The sequence below is a fragment of the Vanellus vanellus genome, assembly GCF_965231255.1.
Source record: "Vanellus vanellus genome assembly, chromosome: 1".
NCBI classification, from domain to species: domain Eukaryota; kingdom Metazoa; phylum Chordata; class Aves; order Charadriiformes; family Charadriidae; genus Vanellus; species Vanellus vanellus.
In genome coordinates this window covers 83,397,931-83,421,944 of record NC_138905.1, presented here as the reverse complement: position 1 = coordinate 83,421,944, position 24,014 = coordinate 83,397,931, and the positions used below count along the sequence as shown (strand labels likewise).

The following is a 24,014-nucleotide window of genomic DNA, read 5'->3' as shown; positions in this document are numbered from 1 at the left end:
CATCAATGGACTGAGCACCCATTTGAGATACAAGAGGTCAACTCTTTTTCTGCCTGATTCTTTAACATTTTCCTGAAGAGTTCCTGTCACATTACAGCTGGCATATCACACCCCTTCTGCTGATGCATGCTTCTGGCTGAAAAAGACTGATTTGAAGGGCCCCAGACAGCAGAAAAGGGAAGCATGACAGCAGAGCTTAGCAAAAAAGGGCAGGCTCCATCCTCCCAGCCCAGAGGAGCTCCTATATTGTTACCTTCTGTTGCAAGATCATGGAGCAAATCCACTAGCAAGTGGCTACAGAGGACCTGCACAGACACACAGACTGCCTATCTGTAAGGCACCAGGTACAGTTTGACAGATATTGCACTGGTCTTTATGCAACATGTGAAGGGAATATTCTGGTCTGTACAATATGTGCATTACTACACTGCAAAGCCTGACTTTTCTATTGAATAGATCTGTTAAAAAAAATAATATATATTTGGCTTTATTAGAAATACGTTAGGTGCCCTAGAGAGAAACAGAAAAATGCATTTCCAGTGGCTCACCAGGTGTTGCAGTCATTAGTCACCATCTCTCCCTTGGCATATTCTCTTCCATTGTGAAAACATGGGCATCTTTCAGGAGCAACACACTTGTTTTCATGTCGCACCTAAGCAAAACACACAGTTTGTCAGCATGCAGGCCTGTTGGTATGTGCCGGTGCACAGAGGACTAAGCACAAGGATACGTGGATAAGAATAAAGGAAAGGATAGAGAAAATGGTTCAAGACAATCTAAAGTAAGAAAGGTACAGCATTGCTAATATTTTTTTCCATTAACATAAATAGAGCTATGGGTACATAAATCACAGTCTTGTTTCAGGGGCTGAACACCAACTTAAGCTGCTGGGAAAATAAATTAGATTATAGAAGAATGTCATGATGAGGAAGTCCAATTTGACCAAAACCAGTATGTGGTGACGATAAAATAGGCTAACCTGAATATGGAGAGCAGGTGAATAGCACATGCTTCTCAGGATAACTGAAGGATAGCCTACCAGAAAAGCAGCCTGATGCAGAGTTCAGCTGGGCTGAAAACTGAAAGATGACCACTGAGGAGGAGACGAGAAGCCTCGGTACCAGAAAAACTCAAGTGCAAATGAAGATTTGATCATCACAGACAACACCCCCCCAGAAAAGCCCACTCCTCTGTCAGCTTGCCTTTGAAAATTGCAGTAGTCACTCATTTTCTTTCAAACGCCTACTTATTCCCTATAAGGCAGGATAAATATCAGTCCACTTGAGACATTTTTCTACTGTCACAGGTTCTGTTACCGGTGAACAGGACATTATGTTCTGTCTACAATTTTTAATTTTTCAGTTTTAGCCTACTAATCTTAGTTTCTCTTTGACGACAACAAACCATTTGTCCCATGTAAAAAAACAAACAAACAAAAAAAACCACAAACCCAAAAAAACACCAGGTAATGCTTTTAGACATTTTTTCCTTCCTTTTCTCTACTTTTCCCTGTGATTACTCCCTTTCCATTTTGAAGACAGGAAGTTTTAAAGAATCAAACAAAACCAAGGCTGGCTATGCTGTTTTTCACTTGGACATGATTTTGCAAAGCCAGGGGTAGGTTTGGCTCTTGCTTTATGGAATACTGAAATGGAGAGCACTTCCCGTCCCTCTCATTCAAAAGTCACAAAATATCACCTTCCCACTTTAAACTCTTTCTGTAAAACCATTAAAATAGTTTCTTTTTTACCATTAAATACGGGCCAATGAGATCAATGTAGTCTGAATGCCAGGTTAATAAAGTAGAACAGCTCTACCTTTTCCTATGGGGGGCCTGGAACTGCCACAGGGAACTACTAATAAAAAGGATTTCACAGCCTAGACACCCTTCATTCATATGCAGCTCCACATGCTCTGTGGCTTATGGAGAGCTATATTATGCCAAATAAACTCACTCCAATAGAAGCAAGATGGAAACAAAGAAATGCTTTTCTAGATGATAGAGCTGGGGCTCTGCCTCGGACTTAACCTGCGCAAAGAACTGGGAGAAAACAGGCCAGAGAAGACCGTATGTTTCCCAGGGTGTTTAATTCTTTCCTTCCTTCCTTCCTGGTGGCACTCAGGGAAAAAAAAAAAAACCAAAAACAATATATGACTTCACTCTCATGGCTACGTTTCTGAATTTTTCCACAATATTCAGCAACACAGGTCACAATAGATTGAGGGTTAGCCTCTGGATACAAAATTTGGGATTAGGAGGATTAGGACCTCTGCTGCTTGCTTGCTCTCTCACACATTGACATGAAGCTAGTCACAGCCTATCCCCAACTCCAAAAACTTAGTAGGCTGATATTAGTATTTCCATCACAAACATCTGGCCACCACGAAGTTACAGCGCAGCAACTGTTAATCCACCGACAAAGAGGGAAGACTACCTTGCCTGAACCCTGCAGAGTAGGTGGGTGGGATTTAGAAAGCTGGACATAAATACCCAAAGTGGACTTTGACCAGAAGAATAATTAAGACAGACTGCTGCAAAACTCAATGGCTTATGATTTTGCTAACAGTAACACAGAATCTACTGGTCATATTGACACCACATCCAAAAGCTGGTATATCTGGCAGCCTGATGCCATGCTGCGTTATACGAGTCTGTTGAGCACAATACCATGTGGTACTGCTTGGCCAGCGGCATTATTCACAAACAGCTGATCTTTCTGTGGAAGCCTCTCAATGCATCAATAGATACCATTTAATACAGGAGACCTAACAGCCTTGAGTGCCTGAGGTGACGGAAGGTATGAATGCTGGGGAGGCAACCACAAGGCAAGACACAGGTTTGTAATGAGAGCAGCTGCTGTTCGCACCATCTCACCCCCTTGCGATGATACTCCTGAGAGCGTGTCCGTGGGATTATAAGTGGTTGACTTGCTGATGATCCCCCGCCCCACCCCAACTTAGGGATCCAACAGAAATGTCCATCATTTTCTTGCTCTGCCTTACTAATTGTTAAGCCTTGGCAAATCTTGCAAAAGGAAGGATGATATCACAGATTTCAGAACTTTTAAGATTTTTCTTCCCTAAACTCTGCCATGATGAGGCTGAATTTTAATCTCTTGCTCAACACAATTTTGATGAGTATCTCACTGTCAAGGAAAGCCCAGGATTTCACTGTTTCTCCTGATACACCTGAAGGCTTCAGCAGAAAGTCAACCAAAGGTATAAAGGGGTAAGTGATTAAGCAAAGGAAGTGAGTCAGATTAAAACCCAATAGCTGATACGTTTCAACTAAAACAGCCTGTCACCATTTCTATGCAAAGACAAGTCAAAAACATGTCAGGACAGACCACTCAACACGTGCGGTTTTACACCTGACTTTTCTTTCCTATGGCAGATGTATGCTGCTTATGTTTGTTTTATGAAGCATTATCCTCGAGCAGATGCACATACCAAAAAGCTGGTGCCCATCTCCTCGTGAAGACTCTGTCATAGGATAAGCATACACTGAAGAATACACAACAGAGCTAGCAGGAAAATCAAAATAGCACTCTATTAAGTTTCTCTTGAAAACAGTCTGGAAGAAAAAAACCTTTTTGAACTTTTCCGATTAATATATTTAGGGGTTTATTTTCTCCCTTTTTTCTACTAACATATCATAGATTTATAAATAGTTTTATTTCAGCAGCCACAATAAAAGGTTTCGTTTCAGTTTTAAACTTTAATTTTGCTTCAGTTGCTGGAAATTGAAAGAAATTAATTTTCTAGTTTTGGAGTGTCTGGATTTTGTGCTTTCTGATTGTTCTGCTCCTCTTTTTCCCCAGAAAGGTGGTTAACACTCCATTTGTATATTTATTAATATTTTCCAATGGGAAAAAGCTGGAGTGCAGTAAACTAATCTGAGAAAGCATATTTTTCCCCACACTTCTGCACATATGTTATGATTTATCTTTTCTGCTCTGCAAAAAGGTGACAAGTATGGAGAATTTCCCACCCTCCAGATGATCAAAGACAGAAAAAGAAGAATTACTTTTCATGACATAGTGAACATTTTTATTTTCAAGAAATCAAAACAATGTAAAATATTAAGTCAAGATGAGCTGGAAAACATATTTTTCAGTTGAAATAAATTAGCTTTCATCTGCATTTTCTGATTGGGGAAATAATTAATTGATTGATTGGCAATTTCTCACCCCAGCAAATTTTCCAATTCAAATCTAGCCAACTGCAGCATCGCATTCATGAACAATCCTTGATATTTTTGAAGTTATTTTTCAGATAATTGGCAGGCAATCTGTGCATACAGATTTCAGACTATGCATTGCTCTGTTTAAGACTGGTAACTAAGCTAACTGATCTGTAACATCTCTGTATACATAGGAATAACTTTGCACTTAATTCCATATTAAGTGTATATAATTGCAAATTGTACCAGAGAGTTGTTTATGTAAACTACGTATCTTTGATTGTTTTTTCTTGATGGTATGAACCACTTTAGAGAAGCAGGAAGGTTAGGTTTTTTTGCTAATAAGTTATCCACGACCATTCGGAATTTTTATATGCTACTGTACTGCAAAAGAAAAAAATTAATCTTCAGTAAAATGGCACAAGTTCTTCCAGAATGATGATACGCTCAAACGTTTATTCCCGCAAATGTTCAGTAATCTGTTGCTTCTCACAAACATTCCTACAAACAGTAGCTCACCTCCATGAGTGCTTGTAAATTAAACAGGATTACAGAACACCAACAAGGGAGACTGACTGGTAAAATAAATAGTAATACCTTTTTCCGGTCCCTTTATTGCTCAGCTCTGTTGGTACAAGTCTGGAAAACATAGACTTCGTGACTTTGCAGCACTTTCCTCCAGTATGCCCGGAGTCTTTAAGGTAGAGAGAGGCAAGATGGAAAGGAGAACCCGGTCACGACCCCAAATCCTTCCATCTTTGGTAAATACTACTGTGAGCACAAAGGCTCACTGCAGAATGCAGAAATAAGGAAAAAGCCTCCCCCAAACCATCCTGGTTAGATAACTACCGGAGATGAGGAGGAAACTGCTCTTTGGCAACAAACTGGCAGGTCCCATGGAGCCACATGCCAGGAGCCTAACACACGGCCCAGGGCACCCACGTAATGAAAACACTGAGCTTGATCCTGCCTTTGCACGGCCACGGTTACAACAAAATCACCTATATACTGGCTTCTCCCACCGTGGCTTTGCAAAACGCGAACCTCACAAATTTTATTGCCTGCCAGACTGGAAGCCAGCAAGAACAAGCAGTTATAGACTGAGTTTACTGGAAGATTGAACCATACTGTCATCTAGCGGACAAAGACCTTATTTTACTAGTTGTTTTAAAAAAATACTGGGCCCGATTCTTCTATCCCAACCCTGACAAACCATCTTGTTCAATTCAGTAGCCTGTTTCACATTGCTGCAGTCAGCTGGAGTTTCCAGTTCCAGAATGGCAAGGACTGTCTCTCCTGGCATAAATTTTATGAAACAATTGTTTGAATGATAGTTCCAACCTACTGGAAAGGAATATGAAATTCTGTACTAAACATTAAGTTTAATTACTCAGAAGTTGTTGTTGGGGGGGGGGTTAGCATTCTCTTTTCCCCCCTGTTGAGTAGTTATCATAATTGGTTTTCCATGATTATCGCTAAAGTGTACTATTACCATATCCTGAAAATGAAACCAAATCTCAAGTCCCTTCACCAAATCAAACAGGTCTGATTCCTAAATACAGAGAAAGACGTATTGCAGTTTTACAAGTACACAAATGTTTGTAAGTTTACTTATCCCGCTAATATTTGGGAATATTCTTCTCTAAAAGGAAAGACATTTAAAAAACAAAATGTGAAAAGAAACAACACTCGTTTTAAAATTGTGGTGAAAATTTGCTCAATATTGATATGAATGCCTTCAAATTCTGTTCTGCATTTTTCACTTTGGACTTACAAGATACTTCACATGGCTGAGATTTTACCTACAGCTGGCATTTTATTCTGCAGTATCATCTATTCACATAAATGTGTGTTGATCAGCAAAATAAGGTAGCAAAGTTAAAATACAGGAATATTAATGCTAGAAATGACTGTGTTATGAGAATTCTTTTTTGTTTGTTTCTAGTAAGACAATGGAAGGAATTCTGAGGGGAAAAACCACCCGTATTCATATAGGAACAGAAAAAAAACAACACATTTTTATAAAAAAAATACATGTTTCCAGGGAACGTTAATTGCTTTTTAAAATGGAATTTACAATAGTGGATGAAGTCAATTCATTAGAGCTGAAGCCTAAACATAAACGTGCATCTCAACCCTAGAAGTAATAATCCACACCTTAATTTGTTAACAGTCAATGTCCAGTGCATATTAATCTGAGCCTGAACCTTGAGTAGGTATAAAAGAGTAAAAAAAATAAAAGTTATCTTTTGCATTTTTAGACCTCCTGGGCTGCAGCATTTGAAAATAACTTGCTTTACCATATACCCCTCTGAGACAGAAAACTGGACCAGCACATCTCTAAGTACCACAGGTATCAAAGTCTCACAATTGTAGAGTATTTTAACCTTCAAACAAAATGAAGACTCAGCCTCAACTCTTTTTCCAGCATCCATCAGGTATTTTCAGCTGCATTTCATGTATTCAACTGAAACTTTTTAATCACAGCAGTTTTGCGGGACAGGTAATTCAAAAGTGCCATTTACTCAACTTCGTAAAGTATACCACGTGCTTCACTTCTATCCTGTTCATGTGATGCCTGCGACTATCTCAGTGAGATCCTGTGCACAACTCTTTGCCTGCCCAGAGAGTATTGCACAGCACTGAACACTGATGCTTTTTTCTGTTGCTCTGAGAACAGCAGCAGCAATCTGCTGTCTATTCCACTCTGTCTGCTTTTTATCAGGGGTCTAAATTGATAGTGAGCTCACAGTCACTGGCTTAGCAAATAACTATTTGCTCTATTTAAAAATGACTAAACTAATGATTAAATGTGAGGGTTGCAGTGGAACGTAACCCTGGACTCCAGAAAGCATTTTACCAGTGAAAAAAGCATGCTCAGCACACCATCCGCAACTCCAGGACACCCTCTGGCATCATCTTAGCAAGTTTCATGTCCCCCATTCCATCTCACGGGGAACTCTCAGTTTGGTACAATGCACAGGAAGGCAGCAGCAGAGATGGAGACTTGACAAGGAGGCAACTAGTATCAGAAGGAGGGTTTGGCTGGATGTGGGGTGGGTATTTGGCGTATAGGGACCTGTGCACTTCTGTCTCTCTGGCTAGGGAAATTCAGCAAGACTGAGGAGTTTGGGAGGAGAGTTGAAGGAAGACATAAATAGGTCTTAAAAAAAAAAGTGGCTTTTTGATTATCAATCATTACAAGTTTAATTTCATCTTCTATGCAAATATACTACTACACATATTTTAAAACAGCCACAATTTGGAAGAGTCAATACTTCACAATCGTGTATTCCCAAGCTGCAAGAAGACTGCTGGTAGGAAAAAACGAAGGCAAGAAAACAAAGAGGAGCCTGCTTACCATCCCTTTTGGACAGAGACATCCAGATATGCAGCCATGGCTGACACACTCCAAGTCATAATTCTGGCAAGTCTTGGCACACTCCAAGCCTTCAGCTCTTGGGTTGTTTGCAGGACAGACAAACCTTTCCATGGGGGATCTGCATGTCAAGCTCCTTTTTACTTTAAAAAATAAGTTTAGAAAAATTGCAAATAGAACTCAAGTATTGTTAGCACAGTATTTTTCTAAAGGATGGATTGACATTTTTATTAGAAAACTAATTTAGGACATAGAATGGAGCAACACCACCACACCAGTATGCATGACATTGTAAAGGTAACAGTCCCCACTCCCTAATGAAGTGACCTCAGTTAGGTTATGATAAAAGCGTGTATTCTAATACAGAAGCAAAAGGAGCTGCACAAGGGTTCAGTTCCAGATTTCAATACGAGCACACTTTAGTGTGAAACAGATTTCAACCTGTAGGCAGTGTACACTACCAATGTCAGCAAAAAATCCATGTTCTGAGAAGCAACAGCATCATACATTACTGTGTTTAGACTCACTTCCAACACAGAATATAACTACATGGGTGACTGTCAATAAAAATGCCCTTCACTTAAATACAAAGTTCTCTATGAGAACTCAGGTTCTGAAAGAAGGTCAGAATTTCCCAAGAAACTCCAGGTTATTATTTCAAGCGATGCTAGAAATACGCCTCTCCGAGGTTTTGTAAGTCTTAACACACTAATTTCAGGAAAATTATGACTTAATAACATTATAGCAAGAGTTTGGTGAAATATACACCTAAAAGACTTCACCTGAAGGACAGCAGGGGCCAACCAGTGACACTGTTACTGGTGGTCTACCAAGACCCCCTCTCCCAACGCAATCCAATAAGCTCCATCCATATATCAGTCGGGAACCTCAAAAAATCCCCAAACACTAATATCCTGTTCTCCAATGCAGTGCCTAGCTCTGCAAGGCAGTTGTCGGTCTCCGGGAGGCTTTATGGTGAGATGCCTGGTGGCTGAAGGGCACACTTGGTGCCTGGCAGCACTCTAACCTTCAAGCCACAAAAAGCTTTGTCTGCACCAGAACTTGCAACCTGCTACTCAGAAGCAGGAGGTATAAAGCTGGCTAGTTAACTGAAGTCATGTGATCCTCAAATAGCAACTGAGGGCCTCAGATCACTCCCAACGGACCCCTTAAATAAATAGAGACTGCAGTGGCTAACTATCATTTTGAGAGGTGGGACACAACGAGCCCTTCATCCTCCCATGCAAACATTTTGTTTCTATCCTGTAACAAAAAAAGGTTTAGAAAAAGAATCCCAACATTACCAGCCACTGCAACCTCTGGTACTTCTTCCCTACTCTAGATTACCAAGAGACTGAAGAAGAAAAAAAAAGAAAAAAAGAAAAATTATTAATTTCTTAAAGCATACTAACTTCTGGCAGACGGTCTCTCATCAGCGAAAACATCTGGTAGGAAGGCACCAGGAACTCTGTTTGTACTGCAGTGCATGAAACCATTTTCACAATAGCTAGGAAAAACAAATAGAGCTTATATTTAACAAAGTGACATTTAGCTTTCTCTCACATTGTTGTTTTCAGACAGGCCCACAGGGAACTTGTCCGAGTACCAAAATTACACCTCTCACTGGGGCTGATCTGGTGCTCTCCATTCAATGTGCTCATCAACCTTAAAGACAAACCTTCCTGAAGATAGTTGCAGTGATACACTAGCATGGCAAACCATATGCTAGCCGTGTCCCACTGAATCCAATGTGCAGGCATAAAGCGGAGCAAAATAACAGTCAGGTCTGCTGCGGAGAAAGGTAAGGGACCACTTCATGCATGCAACTTCTGTGGCAGAGGAAAAAAGGAGCAGACACTGTTTCCAAAACTGGGCTTGCCAGGAGATGCCCAGCAATTACATTCCTACTTTCAGTGTACCGCTACTCAATCTAACAATTAGAAATGCTTTTTAATATTTGTATCTTTGAGAGAGGTAATTAGGTTTTAATGTTTAAGAAATGTAACGCAGTACATTAAAGTGACATTTTAAAAGCCTTCAAAGTAGCTATTGTCAGTAATTACACTCCATTTCAAACTGCCAGGAACTGTTCATGGAGCAGGGCTTAGCCCTTTTTTCTGACTAAGACAGCATTTGTAATTTTATGGATAGAGATGCCACAGCAAAATCCACCATTTTGTTTGTTGGAGGCAAAATCTTGCCCTCTTTTAAACCAGTTTCAGTGGAGGTAAAGGAACTGAGGAACCAAACCAGTTAACCACTCAGGCTATCCAAAAATGTATTAGTCACAGCATGTAGGGATGAGTTATGAACACTGATGGCACTTACCACATGGTGTAATGATCTGAAAAGACATCCTCTGGCTGGAAGATCTCACCGTCATAGTAACAAGAGCAGTGGGACTTTGGCACGCATGCCTCACGCTCATCCAGGTAGTGCCCGGGGGGACAGTAGCATCCTTCCACGCAGAGTTCATCACAGTCCTCATCCGGGTAGGACAGAGATCTGCAGGTCTGGTTGCATGGCATCCCACACTGCTGGTACACTTGGCCTTCAGGACAGGTCATTGCTGTTGAATGACGTGAATATCAGGGAGACTGGCATTCGATCCAAAGCCAACTAAAAGAAAAGGTGCCTAAACCAGACTGGGACGCTGGGAATTAAAGTGTATTTACGCATTGACAGAGGCCTGTATTACACTGTCTCTCCTTAACTCTGCAGCACCAGTGAAGCCTGGGGCACTGCTTATACACATACAAGCAAAACCCTTACTGTGTGCAGTTTCCAATAAATGTCGGGATTGGATTGCGACCCCTGCAATGGAAATCCATCCACAAAATTTCATCCAGGACGAAAAATGCAGGCTGTGCCCAGCCTCTGTTATTACTTGGATCAAAAAGTTAGGAGCATTACAAGTGTCACGTACACATTCACACTTCTCTTCCTTTGCAACATGGCTAGGGACAATTTGGTCAAAATAAGTAGAAATGTCTTCTGCCTTGATAAGCAGGTGCTACGACAGTTTAAAACCTCACATCCCAGCAGCTCTCAGTGATTTCTGTGGAAACTGGTGCAAATAATGAAGTCATTTAGTGATCGTGGAGCCAAACCTTGGGTACTAACGATTTTTCATGATGAATTCATTTTTATGGAGACCTTATTATGGCCTTTGGAACCATTTTGGCTTCTTTGTTTATAAAAATTCCACTTCGTTCTACAGCGCTGATTTCCAGGCAACCTCCTCGGCATACCTCACCGTCGGCACTAGGCGGCAGCCGTGACAACACATTTCAGAAGACTAGAAAATAAGTTGCTGTTATCAAGAGCTTTTAACAGGCCTGCTATTAATCAGAGTTTACAAAACCTGTCGTTTGTAGCAACCTTCCAAAGCAAACGGCCAGGGTTATAAGGTGATGAGGTAGGATGTTCAGCAGAGTGAAGGAAGCAGCTGCGAATAAAAGTTGGCACATGTGTACTGTGCTAAAACCAAAATCAAGGTGTTACAGAGAAAGCTCTTCCTGTTCTCATCCCTGCAGAATAATCCAATAATCCCAACCATCTCTTCTGTGAGCACACACCCCTGGGAACTGTAGCAGCAATGACAGTAAAAGAAAAGCTATCGCAAGGCTACAGCCCTGCAGCCTCACCCAGCTGCGAGCAGGGCTGAACTACGCAAGTCCTGCATGCTAACCAAAATCTAATGCCTACCTACAGAAAATTCTTCTGAAATGAAGGATTACTTCTACTTACTGAAGAGAGGCACGGTTGCACCAATATCTCCCAGACTTCTGTTGAGGCACCTGAAGTCCCATACTTGGGAGCAATAAGCCCCTAACTTGAGGATCCAGCCCAGAGGCATCTAAGGTGACTTGAAGCCTTCTTCAGAGCAAAGATCTCCCAAGTTTGGGACTTGTGCCCAAGCTATTTAATATACCTTTCACAACACAGCCCAAGAAATTGGTGTGTGCTCATCAACACAGTAGACAGAGTAAATACCTTCTAACTCAGAAATAGATGACAGATTCACTCACAGTTACAGAAGTCTTTGGCAGCTATTCACAGAACCGTGCTTCTAATTTACATAATGCGGCAAATCAAATACTGAACGGGCACAGCCCAGGGCTGAGGACCAGTTGCTTTTTTTTTTTTAAAAAAAAAAAAAAAAAAAAAAAAAACTTTTCTCACTGAAAGCATGTGCAAGCAGGACAACCATGAAGCCTCAGCCAAAACTATGATTTGCTACACAAGAACCTCTGAAAATGAGGAACTGGCTAGGGATATTTCAGGCAGGTACACCAGTTTACTAGAGTTTCAAGGTTCAACAAGGATAGGATCACTGAGCCCAACATCCTGCCCTACTTTCTAGTCAGTCATAACACTCCCTGCCCACAGGGACAAGTTTTGCAGCAGATCCTTTTTTTAGATAAAGCTTTGTAACTCACCTGCCCAAGCACTTCCTAAGATTTTAGAAACATCCCCCATTTTTCCAGTTATGCTACCCAATGCCACGTTTATATTCCAAGTCCTAATCCACTGTTTCATTATTTCTCAGCAACATCTGTTTTTAACAGCAAAAAGGCAAGACAACTGACCTGGGAGGGGACTTTTGTCTGTACACTTTGTAATACATTGTCACAAAAGAAAAAAAAAAAAAACAAAACAACAAAAACCCACACCAATAACATCCCATTATTGCCAGGAAAATGAGAGGAAAAGGCGAGGTGCATCTAGTCTCTACAGATGCCTGTTATGAAACCAAAACAGCTCAATGCTGTGCTCTGAAGCTCAGCCTGTCCCAGGGATAAGATCGAAAAGAGTGGGAAAGCATTGGAGAAGTATCCATCAGATAGTTCATCCAGCTTCTTATATGTGGGTTTTAAACACAGCGTGAGAGAGACATAAATCCTGACCGGTTTCTCAGGTAGCATAAGGTGAAAACATAATCATACCTAGGTCACAGGCTCTAGGCAGTGTTGCGCCCTGTCAGGACTAGATTTAACACAGCTACTTCACCAGCACCAGCTGGCCTGCTGAGCCCCACCATGCAATGTAGCCATCCTCAAATGCTGCTCAGCGCCTGCCCTTAATTCCCTACTCCCTGCTCCAGCACTCCTGGATCTATCCCGTACAAATCCTCTTGCAGAAGACATGGAAAGACAATAAACACCACATTAAGGAAAACAGTGGGATTATCAACAGATCCTAAAACCTGAGGAAAGATCTAGGACCTGTTGAGTGATTCCCCTTCGCCACAAAACAATACATACATACACACATGAGACATAGAAACATTTAGGTTGGAGAAGACCTTTAAGATCATGAGTCCAACCATTAACCTAACACTGCCAAGTCCACTACTAAACCATGATCATAAGTGTCGTGTCTACACATCTTTTAAGTACCTCCAGGGATGGTGACTCAACCACTTCCCTGGGCAGCCTGTTCCAATGCTTGACAACCCTTTCAGTGAAGAAATTTTTCCTAATATCCAATCTAAACCTCCCCTGGTGCAACTTGAGGCCATTTCCTCTCATTCTAATATTCATTACTTGGGAAAAGAGACCGACCCTCACCTCATTACAACCTCCCTTCAGGTAGTAGTAGAAAGCTTTAAGGTCTCCCTCCCCTCAGCCTCCTTTTCTCCAGACTAAACAACCCCAGTTCCATCAGCCGCTCCTCATAAAACTTCTTCTCCAGACCCCTCACCAGCTTCATTGCTCTTCTTCGGACGTGCTCCAACACCTTAATGTCTTTCTTGTAGTGGAGGGCCAAAAACTGAACACAGTACTCAAGGTACAACCTCACCACTGCTGACTACAGGGGGACAATGACTTCCCTTGTCTTGCTGGCCACACAATTTCTGATATAAGCCAGGATGCTCTTGGCCTTCTTGTCCACCTGGGCACACTGCTGGCTCATATTTAGCTAGCTGTTAACCAACACCCCCAGGTCCTTTTCCACCAGGCAGCTTTCCAGCCACTCTTCCCCAAGCCTGTAGCGCTGCATGGGGTTGTTGTGACCCAAGTGCAGGACCTGGCACTTGGCCTTGTTGAACCTCATACCACTGGCCTCAGCCCATCAGTCCAGATCCCTCTGTAGAGCTTTTCTACCCTCAAGCAGATCAACACTTCCACCCAACTTGGTGTTGTCTGCAAACTTACTGAGGGTGCACTCAATCCCCCCATCCAGATCATTGATAAAGATATTAAACAGAATACTCAATACTGGGCCCTGGGGAACACCACTAGTGACTGGCCACCAACTGGTTTTAATTCCATTCACCATAACTCTTTGGGCCCGGCCATCCAGCCAGTTTTTTTTTTTTTTTTTACACACACACACACGAGATGATAGACAGCCCATCACAGTATGGCTTATCTGCTCCTTCCATGCAGCATGAAGGAATTGACTGTTGCTTATTCACAGTGGGCTGCAAGGGTAGGAGTCAGCTCTTAAACAATCAAACTTCAACTAAAATAGTTTCAAAGACGTGGGAGATGAATGCGCTTGTTAGCTTGGCACGCAGCAGAAATGCTGTGCTACACTAATGACTTACTTCCCTGCCACTTATGCACTTCAAATCAAGCAAACCAGTTCTGTCAAGTCATTTCCCAAGAAACTGAATCTCCACTGACCACGACAGGAGCGAAGCACATGTTCAGTGCACTGGGCCATCAGTGCAAATTATGCAACCTGCACATTCCCGTCTCAAGCCCATTAAAAAAGGGATTGTTCTCCTTTATGTGACAGGAGATGTCTGGGGCATCAGGATTATTTAATGGGGGTTGATGGATCTACAGTCAGGGAAATCATCACTTTATGAGAGCATAAAGCGCTCTGTAATGCACAGAGAGGAGGAAGCAGCGCTGCACTATTAAAGATTAATTGTGAAAATTGACTTGTTCAATTACAGAAAGAACGATGGTGCATTATCACTGCTCTTTCTTTCAGCCTCCAGACCTGCACATTTTTAAAAGGATTTTTATTATATTACTGTTCCACTATCTGAACATTTACATAAATTAGGTAAAATATTATGAAAGCACGCAGCAGTTTAACATAAACTGGTTTTGTTCTCATTCACAGTAAATACTCTCCAGACTGCAGAAGCTGTAGTCACTGACCTTATAGGTACAGACTCTACCAGGTGGAAGGCCACTGACCTCTCTTTCTCTCACTCTCCTAGTTTCTATACACTCAGTTTATAAATGTTTTTCCCACCGCCTGTTTGGGAAGTAGCAGAACAGTTCTGGAAGGCTGCCAAGCATGCATACTTTTCCCCAAAATTTTCAATTGTCTTCCTTCCTTAATAGCAAAGTTGCTCAGGAAAATGGAAGAACATTAATTTCACAAATATTTATGGGGAAAAGTATGTCCATGTTCCATCGAAATTCCATTGCAATGGACTTTTTCCTACCACACTGACCTAACAGAGAAAGAAAAGTAATAAAAGATGTTGGCTTCTCCTGCTCCAGCATCTTAGCAGTCTGGCTATTAATCTTGCAATGGACTGATCTATGCAAAGACATCTTATTCCTTCTGCTACCACACCTCTGTAACGCAAACCTGCAGCCTGAATTTTCATTCTATCCTCTTACAACATCTCATCTTTTAGACTGCAAGCTTTTGAACCAGGGTTGCCATTTATTACAGGTGGCATCCTGCAAACAATCCTCAGGGGAATTCAAAACTTGCTGACTTTCATAGGAGTTAAACGTCTACACAAAATGCCTCAGACAATGCTCTTCTTTGCCTAGCTCGGTGGTGCCACCCACAGCCTGTTGATCGAGGTTCAGGATCTAATCTTGAATGAGCTGCCACATCATACTAGAATTTACAAGGAGAAGGAAAGGAGCTCATATGTCATTAGAAAAATGATGTTCATCCACTAGCTGAATGGTGAATGTCTGCACTGACAGGGTGTCGTGGTTTAGGCCACAAACTGCTGAGAGATAGATGCCAGAGAGGTTGTGCAATCTTCATCCTTGGAGATATTGAGAACTTGTCCAGAAAAGACCCCAGACAATCTGCTGTAAGTTAGCCCTGCTATGATCAGGGGTTGTACCAGAAGACTACCAGAGGTCCCTTCTGACATGAGTTTGTCTATACTTGTATGATTCTGTTTTATGATACCACTTCGCCGAGTACCTGCCTTTGTGTCTCTTCCATACCCTCAACTTTGTCTAAAATCAGGGCTCACTGATGAGGTCAGGAGCTGGGAAGCTTCGGCCTTGAAAGGAGGTACCAGAATAGAAATATACACATTACTACAAATCACTGGGAGATTCCCACTCTGGGATATTCAGAAAGTTTCCAGGTGAGTAGCTGAAACTTAAATACAGCTGAAAATAGACATCCAGTCAAAAGCTCTGCTGAAGTATGTCAGATGACTGCTTCTCTCCCCCAGTGCTGAGCAGTCTCTGTCAACAGTTTTTGCAACCTTGCTAGAGTGGAGGAAAGATGTACTCTCTCATCATTTGCCATAAGAAATATTTGGCACCTTGCAGAAATCATCTCATTCTAGATTTCTCATCTGACATTGCCAAGAAATTCCTTCAAGACTAGGAAAATAATCTGGTTTTAGGAGCATTTCACTTACGGCAGAAGTCAGGTCGTCTCCACTGAACCAGGGCACTCTTCCTAGCACAGGCTGCTGCGTAGTTAGCAATAGCAGAGCACAGACAATCCTTGCCATTGGAGCAGGAGCAAACATCAAAGCGGCAGTTCTTCACATAGGGAGCGGGACTGACTTCACGGTGACAGGGTTCAAATGCAGAAGACATCAGAACTGAGCAGGAGTCCTCAGCATATTTGGCTAAAAAGAGAAAAATTACATGCTTGCACTGAATCTATCAGTGGCTTTCAAGAAAAGCTAGAAGAGCCACAGTAAGCATTTTCTTTTTCTTTTGTTAAAAAAAAAAAAAAAAAAAAAACAACAACAAAAAAAAAAACAACCAAACAACACACAGAAGAATAAAATAGGATCAATAGGTATAGATAGCACCATAGCTCACAGGTCATGAGCTCCACTAATTAAGAATAATGCTTCACTAGTAAAACAAATCAAGGAAAAGTAATGCGTTTATATTCTGTTACCACTATTTCTGGTGCTGTGCTTCCTTTTGCAGGGCCTCTGCTTTCTGCTGTTTTTCATAATTGCAAAATTAAACTTCTAGGCTGCACCACACTCACGAATCTACAGTGCCTGTTCTGATCTACGGCCATAAAATTTTATGTGTGCTTGCTCCTCCCATAAACCAGAGGCTGCTGTAACACCTGCAACAAGAAAATTGTGCTGAGAATTTCTCCCTATGTCCAACCAGGACAGTCCAGGAGGGAAAGAGGAAGGTTGTCTGTTGGGATGCAGTAAAAGAAGGGAGACAAGGGATCAGGAAAAGTGTATAAGGTGTAAGGACAGAGGGGTGAAGAAGACAGGTGTTTTGTCCACCCAAAGGATAAACATAGTATTGCTATCACTTGTAAGAGTAGTTTCAGTGGCACACAAGTTTGTGCTGTGGCTGTGATGGTCTAACTCTGACTGTAGTCCCAACTCAAGAGCAGCATTACTGATTTTTGTTTTCAGTCTTCACAAAACATTACATTTTCCTTAGGAAGCCTGCATCAGTCAGTGTATCTATTTTCTTTCTTTTCCTGTTTTCTTTGTTGTTTTGTTTTGTTTTTCTCTTTTTTAAACAGAGATTGCAGTAACCCTACTGGTAATGTAAGCAACACTGGCTTTTTTAATTTTTTTTTTATTGTTATGTAAAATGGAAGATCACAGTTTGCTGTTCAGTACCTAAACGGGGATTGAGATTGCAGGGGTCACTGTCTTGTTTCAACAGGTCTTGGCAGTTTGCATTGAGCTTCCAGGAGTTTCCAAAATCTTCCAGAAGAGCTTCCACCATGCCAGAAGGTGTAAGAAAATCATCCCCTTGGTTACCATTGTAATTTCCACATAGCCCACACATCCTTTCGGAATAGACTGGAGATAGCTAAGGAACACAACATTAGCCTGGTCATCCTCCAGAACAGGTCATCACTGTACAGCAAGATTTTCTAAAGAATGAACCATACACAATTTAACAATCAAGAAAATTCTCAAATATGTAGTAAAAAACTATAGACACAAATTCATTGTACTACATTTTTAAACTTCTAACAAAAATGCTACTAGTAGCAGCAGGACAATTTTTGCACAGTACAGTGCTACTTTCAGATGGTAACTGAAGATGACTAGGAGAAAAATGGCTTTTGTGCCTTGATCAGCACTCCAGTTTAATCTTTCCCTATTTTTCCCTTTCATTCATATAAACAAAGAAGGCAACAGTAGGGGTTGCATGTTTTAACACAGTGAGATGATTATATTTCCGATGGTAATTTGGGAAAAGATACGGCACCTGAAACCATTTCACATTTTAAAAGAAAACATAAACAGATTGTTTTGTCACAAAACAGAGACAATGTTGGAGAAGTTGTTTCTCTCAACATTAAGGACCATTAATAAAATAAGAAAGAGACTACTACGCCTAAAGCTACATTACCTTGCATTAGAGCTCCCTCCTGCCTAGAGAAACTTATGACGCACTAAAAGCAGCATTGCAAACAACCCACAGAGCAAATGTACTTTTCACCCTGCCTTATTCTTGCTGCAAATCCAGGGAGAGCTGAAACGGGACCCTAAACTTAGAGGTAAATAGGAGGAAACCGCCTAAACAACATCTGCAATACAAAGGCACCAACATATTTTATTCTAGTAGGAACTGCCAGTTTTTATTAGAAGTAAAGATCTGGTACATCACAAGTTACTACCAGCTGCCCTCAGGAGCTGACTAGGTGCTTTAATGCTACAGTAGCTCTCTGTATGCATTTAGTAGGGTGCTACTTTAGTCAAATTGGCAGGAGAACTGGTGAAACAGAACCAAAAAAGCTAGCAAAACACATTTTTGAAGAAAATTGGTTTTCTTTATAATTAAAATTAAAACATCCTCCAAAATATAACCTAATACTACCCTCCCTTGGAACACAGTGGTCAGAGACCAAATACGGAGCATCGAAAGGAACAACCATGGATTATTAGAGAATACATATCTTTATTACTCTGATGGCCAAGGAAGATACTTTTTCAGGTAGTCTGCAGATGGACAATGACTCATACAAATCCAAATTCTGGTGTATTTTTGAGTGGAAGCTCGAACCACAAATATCAAGTGGTCACAGAAAGGGGAGTCTTCTTGAGGAACATAAAAAGAATTTTTATCAGAAGTCTGGGCAAGGTAATGGAAGTGTATCACTTCCCCCAGTTGTCAGAAATACTTGGCAACAGGTCAGTCTACAAATTCAGCATAAATTCAGTCTCCAAAAGCAATTAAAAAGATGTTTTAGATACGCAGCAAGGCAAGGAGCTCAGAGCAGAACTGAATAAATGCAGATGATTGGAGAAACTTCCACTGGTTTTATGGGTAGAGGATCTGGAGCAGAAAATTAGATTTGTTTTAACTGTAAGAAAGAATTTGCCAGGCTGTATGGGTCTCTGACCAGGCGGAAAAATACTTTGAATACTGAGGAAAGCCAAAACTTCTGAGATGTGCCAAGAGACTGAACAAAATTATTCTCAGCCCAAAAACAACTTCTCGGAGCACAGAGATACAGGCTAGATCAAAACAACAACATTAAAACCATGGATGCTTTCTAAAGTTAGTCCCGACCTTTCTTCTCTGTTTTCTTTGCAACTCTTTTACTCACTTCTGAACTAGCTTTAATTTACCTTTACACTGTGCCAAATGTGACGTTTAAGCCAGATTTTGGGTCAGGTGAGGAGAGTGCAAAAGCCATGCCATGGTTTAAAGAGGTCAGCACTCACTGCTCCGTAGAAAACCCCAGGAAAACCATCTTTCTTGGCAAAACGCTTCTCAGTGAGCAAAACCACTCCACCCAGGGCTCAGCTGCAGCTTCCCTCCACAACAGCAGCAGGGCTGTGGTTCAGCACCCATTCACGCAAACACGGCAGGAGCACGCAGGTCCACAGCTGCCCAGCATCATGCGGGAGCACATCACCCTGACTTAGCACCCGTAGCCTGCAAGTCATCACACCAGGAAGCAACACTACAGGCAGACTCCCGAAGTGGGCTCCTGAGGGAGCGAATACGCCCTCAGGGACAACACTTGAAAGAAAACAGCCTCTTCTATGAGCAAAGTAGATGTGATAGATGGCTTAGCTGCAGAAGCTGTGATGGTTGATCTGCTATCAGGAGACTATTCCACAGTAAATAATCTTCCCCCCTTCCCTGACAGGCTTTTCTGCACTGCAATTAATTCTGCAGCTTATATCACACACGCACAAAAAGTGGTTTATGTAAAGCATTCTGTTGTTGCAGCTAGACTGTTTCCCTTGCAGCTCATTTCTTTTAAACCTGGGTTGGCTATCTCTACACCCTGCTGCAGTCTCAGCACAGGCAAACTCTAATTGTTAATCAAGGGTGACGTTAAGCATCAGGAGCATGCAACATATCTTCTATGAGTTAATTGATTTTTCCTGGAAATTATGAGTAACTGTGTCCCTGGAGCTATATTCTTCCCTTATTTTAAGTAATACATATCCACTGCTTTAGACAGGACAGTCAAAGCAAATGAAAGCAAAAATTCAGTTTGCAGGGTATCTGTTGAACAAAACACAAAACTATTCATGGTTAATAATGGCTGTCATTGCACAAAAGAAGAGAGGAAAAAAAAAAAAAATCTATCAAGCTGCTGTAGGATGAAAATGTTTGTTTCTGGAGTACAAAAGGACCTGTATATCGCTCCGGGGGTAGCAAAAGAGAATGGAATTTCTAACATGCAACACAAAGCAACTTCTCACTTCTCACAAGAAAATCTTTGTACATGTTTGGGTGGGACAAGAGGGGGGCAAAAAGGCAGAAATAAAGCAGAAAGAAAGAGTACCTTCACTAAGAGTTCACCATGACCATCCCAGTCAATCTGCAAATCTTCCCCATACGTAAGGCGAACCGAAGTCCTCACCGTGCGCTGGATACGGAGGGCACCTTAGGACAATCACAAAGAGTCGGTCAGGCCAGGATGTGGTGTTTCATGGCCTGGGACTGCTGTGTCACGCTGAACAGGCCAACAGAGTGGCTGCCACAGAGCAGGGGGCATGCAGGTCTGCCAAAGCAAGGATGCCAAAGCCAGCAATGCCCACTTCACATTTCCCAAGCTTTGTGCCTGCTCAGCGGTTTACATCTGCATGAACTTGTCCACAGGCTCTGCTTTACGGCACTCAGGAGCCCTAGAAGAGGGTATATGTGCATTCTGCAAAACCTCAGGCACGAACTGTGACATTTTGCAAGGTAATTGGAGGGATTGCAAGCTTCTGTATAAAAAATTACAATAATTTTAAAAAGCATAGACCAACAGTGGTTTTCAAGATCACATCTCACAAATCCAGATCAGCTTAATTCTCCTGATTTTAGAGGAGCTGAGGCAAGATGTGTCAGCTGCATGGAGAGAAGCTGAAATGACAGGGCTTCTAGAAGAGGCTGCAAGTGAGAATTTGGTAATGGAAACACTTTTTGACTGAACTGAGGTAAGGTGTGCCAGAAAACACTGGTAAGCAGCCACCCTTCAGTGGCTGGCCAGAGTCAGACCATGCGAACACACCTTGTAGCAAAGGGACCTGTATGTCTTGTCCATTCAGTGAAATTCCTCCTCCATGTTTCATTTTAATGAGGCTGTTGTCCATATCCCGAACTCGGACGGAAGCTGAGCGAGTGCACACAGCGTCAGGATCATCTGCACACTTACAGAGAAGAGAAGAATTGCCTCCAACCTCTAAGCTTTCACTTTATCGGTGACTTAGCCCCAGGCTGCCAGAAGGCATTTCAGCATCTAATTCGGGAGGTGTTAAGTGTCCCGATGGTTTTATGGATCTAGTTTCTCCATCCCACAAACAGCAGGCTGGCTGCTTTTCTGCCATTATCCTGCTAATCACACTCCAGGGAGCTCCTCCCGGAGCCTGGAAGGCAACCGGCGGGCGTTACCCGGGAGCCCCGGGAGCAGCCCGTGCCGGTGGCCGGCGTCCAGCCCCCCTTCCCCCCGGCTGCGGCGGGGGCTGGAAGGGCGCGCTGCCCCGTCCCCCCCGCAGCCTGGGAAATAGCTGCGGGGTTAGCACTGCCCGAGGCTCTTGTGCTGTTTGTTTTCCCGGCTGGGGGTTAGGCCGATGAGGAACAGGGATTGCAGGCCCCCGGGGTCTCCTCCCTCGGTTTCGAAAGGGAAGTTTCAGTGGAAACCCGTTCTGCGAGTTCCCAAGCGCACATGACCGCAGAGCTGCGTTATCAGAGCTTTCTAAGGCAGGATACAGACGTAGGTGGTGCGTACAACTGTCACACCCCGTTTCTCCAAAGCCTGTGGCTTCTCTGTCGCTGGTGACCTGCAAGACAGGCTGGTACTCCACTCCTGTCAGCCTCCTGACTCCATGGTACCTCCTCCGTCCCCATCCCCTTTCTTGATTCAGAACCCTTTTCAATCTCCAGGTTAGTTCACCTATTTCCACACGCAACTGGTTGATTAATTTCACGACCAAGGTCAGCTTTCATGTGACACCCCTTCCAGGGTCTCCTTCCCTCCCCACACTGGCCTGGCTCCCTTTCCTGCCTCTCTCCAGCCATCTCTGCTCGCTGACCTCCAGCTGCATCTCTCACATGCATCAGGGGAGACAGCAAAGAAAGTCAAGAGCTGCTGACCAGCTAGTGAGCAGCAGCAATCACCGGCAAATATGACTTAATGGAAAGCTACCCAAGGTACTATTCTGCCAGCACACCCTACTCGGTGTCTGAGGAAATGTCTTTTCCCCGGGCATCAGCGAGGCACCGGCCTTCAGGGCGCTCTGCAAGGTGTGCACCCCTGTCTGCATTTGTTTGTTCAGCTGGCAAAGAGGCAGCCAAGGCTCATTCTCCAAATCTCATTATGAATCTCAGTCTCCAGGTAGGCTCCTGGGAATGGCAGCGAGGAGAAGCAAAACACTTATTAACTAAGGAGAAAGACTGGATCTGTTATTTGAACTAATTGTTTCATAGGAAAATTACTTTTGTTGGCCTGTGCATCTGCAATTCATATCATACTCCCACAGCCCTTCCCACTCTCTCAAGAGCGTGCGCAGAGGTGCTCAGGCACCAGCCCAAGCTCCTGTTACCTGCATGGTCTCGATGATCACAGAAAAGGAATTTTCCACGCAGTCCTTGGCAAATAAGTACTGACAAATCCCGCTGAAGGTGAAATACTTGTTGTCGAAGCTTTTGAAATGGGACTGGCCAGTGACAGAGCATTCTCCTGAAAAAACGCAGAGAGCCATTAATCACCTCAGTGCCAGCTGCGAGCAAAATACTGCCCCTCCCCCACAAGCCACTGAGGGGGAAAAGCAGCCCAGTGGAGCAGGTTACATAAGGCCCAGTTCCCCAAGACCAGAAAACACTGGTGAGATGCTTATCTCCCTGTTTCTTCCTGTAAGTCATTACCAGTAGTAACAGCAGCACCGACGAAAGCTGGGGAATGTGGTATAAATCACGCTCTAGAGCTGAAATTCATGCCTACAGAAAAGTGTATATTATTTTTCAAACAGAGGGTCATGAGGATGTCAGCAAATGGCTCAGCTCTCTGCACCGGTGCAGATTTGATTCTTCTACAGTATATACCTCAGTGGCACTGGTGCAGTGTATTCTTCTACAGTATATACCTCAGTATATTCCTCAGCTGGAAACTCAGCACAGTCACTCAAGCCCCTCAGGTACTAGGTATGACCTAGACTGCGAAGTGATGGGTGCTGGTGGCACTAACAAGTTGTAAACAGCAACCCACGCTCTCTTTTATGTAGGAACGAAGTTTCCCTCTGTATACAATGGGGAAGCTGAGGCATAGAGGGTGGAAATACTAATGCCTAAGACTGGCAGAGCTAGGAGGGGCGCTCAGGATTGCCCAGCATTAGTCTCACACTCTGTATACTGGGCAACGTTGCCTCTTTACCCCTATGCAGGAGTTTGCAATATCTTGACTAACACACTTTAAATCCACTTTTACTTAGCCCAGTGGGGCACATCTGCACCCACGGAGCTGGCTGCAGAATGCAGGCATTTTTACAGAGCTGGAAATCAAAATTTGCAACAAGACTCGTTGGACTCTTCCTGCTGCTCTGCTCTTCTTCTGCAGAGGTGCCTCAGTCTGTTTCACAGTTGTATCTTGGCAGATTGTGAGCCCTCTCTTTGTCTCTCTACGGGTGTTTTTAGAGCATTGCAGTATGGTTTTATGAAGGCAACAGTGTCTGAAAGCCTTCTTGACAATGGCCTACTTGAACACAGCCCCCCAAAAAAGTGTTTATTCCTTTGTTGGACTGCGTTGAATGCCAACAAGTTATTCTAACATTAAAGTAAAAATGCCTTATCAGAATGAAGAGCTGGAAGACAATCA

The 24,014-nt window shown here is 42.7% G+C and overlaps 1 protein-coding gene across 1 annotated transcript in view; it reads right to left on the bottom strand.

The window, feature by feature from the left end:
• Positions 1–24,014, bottom strand: part of VWF (von Willebrand factor) — a 147,120-nt gene that overhangs the window by 89,144 nt on the left and 33,962 nt on the right. Inside the window, exons 11-19 of the mRNA XM_082479000.1 lie at positions 22,747–22,883; positions 21,216–21,354; positions 20,502–20,602; positions 17,359–17,554; positions 16,162–16,377; positions 9,891–10,131; positions 8,975–9,069; positions 7,545–7,705; positions 549–652 (exon numbers count right to left, since the gene is read on the bottom strand). Coding sequence (XP_082335126.1) covers positions 549–652; positions 7,545–7,705; positions 8,975–9,069; positions 9,891–10,131; positions 16,162–16,377; positions 17,359–17,554; positions 20,502–20,602; positions 21,216–21,354; positions 22,747–22,883 — 1,390 coding nt within the window. The remainder of the gene's footprint in view (positions 1–548; positions 653–7,544; positions 7,706–8,974; positions 9,070–9,890; positions 10,132–16,161; positions 16,378–17,358; positions 17,555–20,501; positions 20,603–21,215; positions 21,355–22,746; positions 22,884–24,014) is intronic.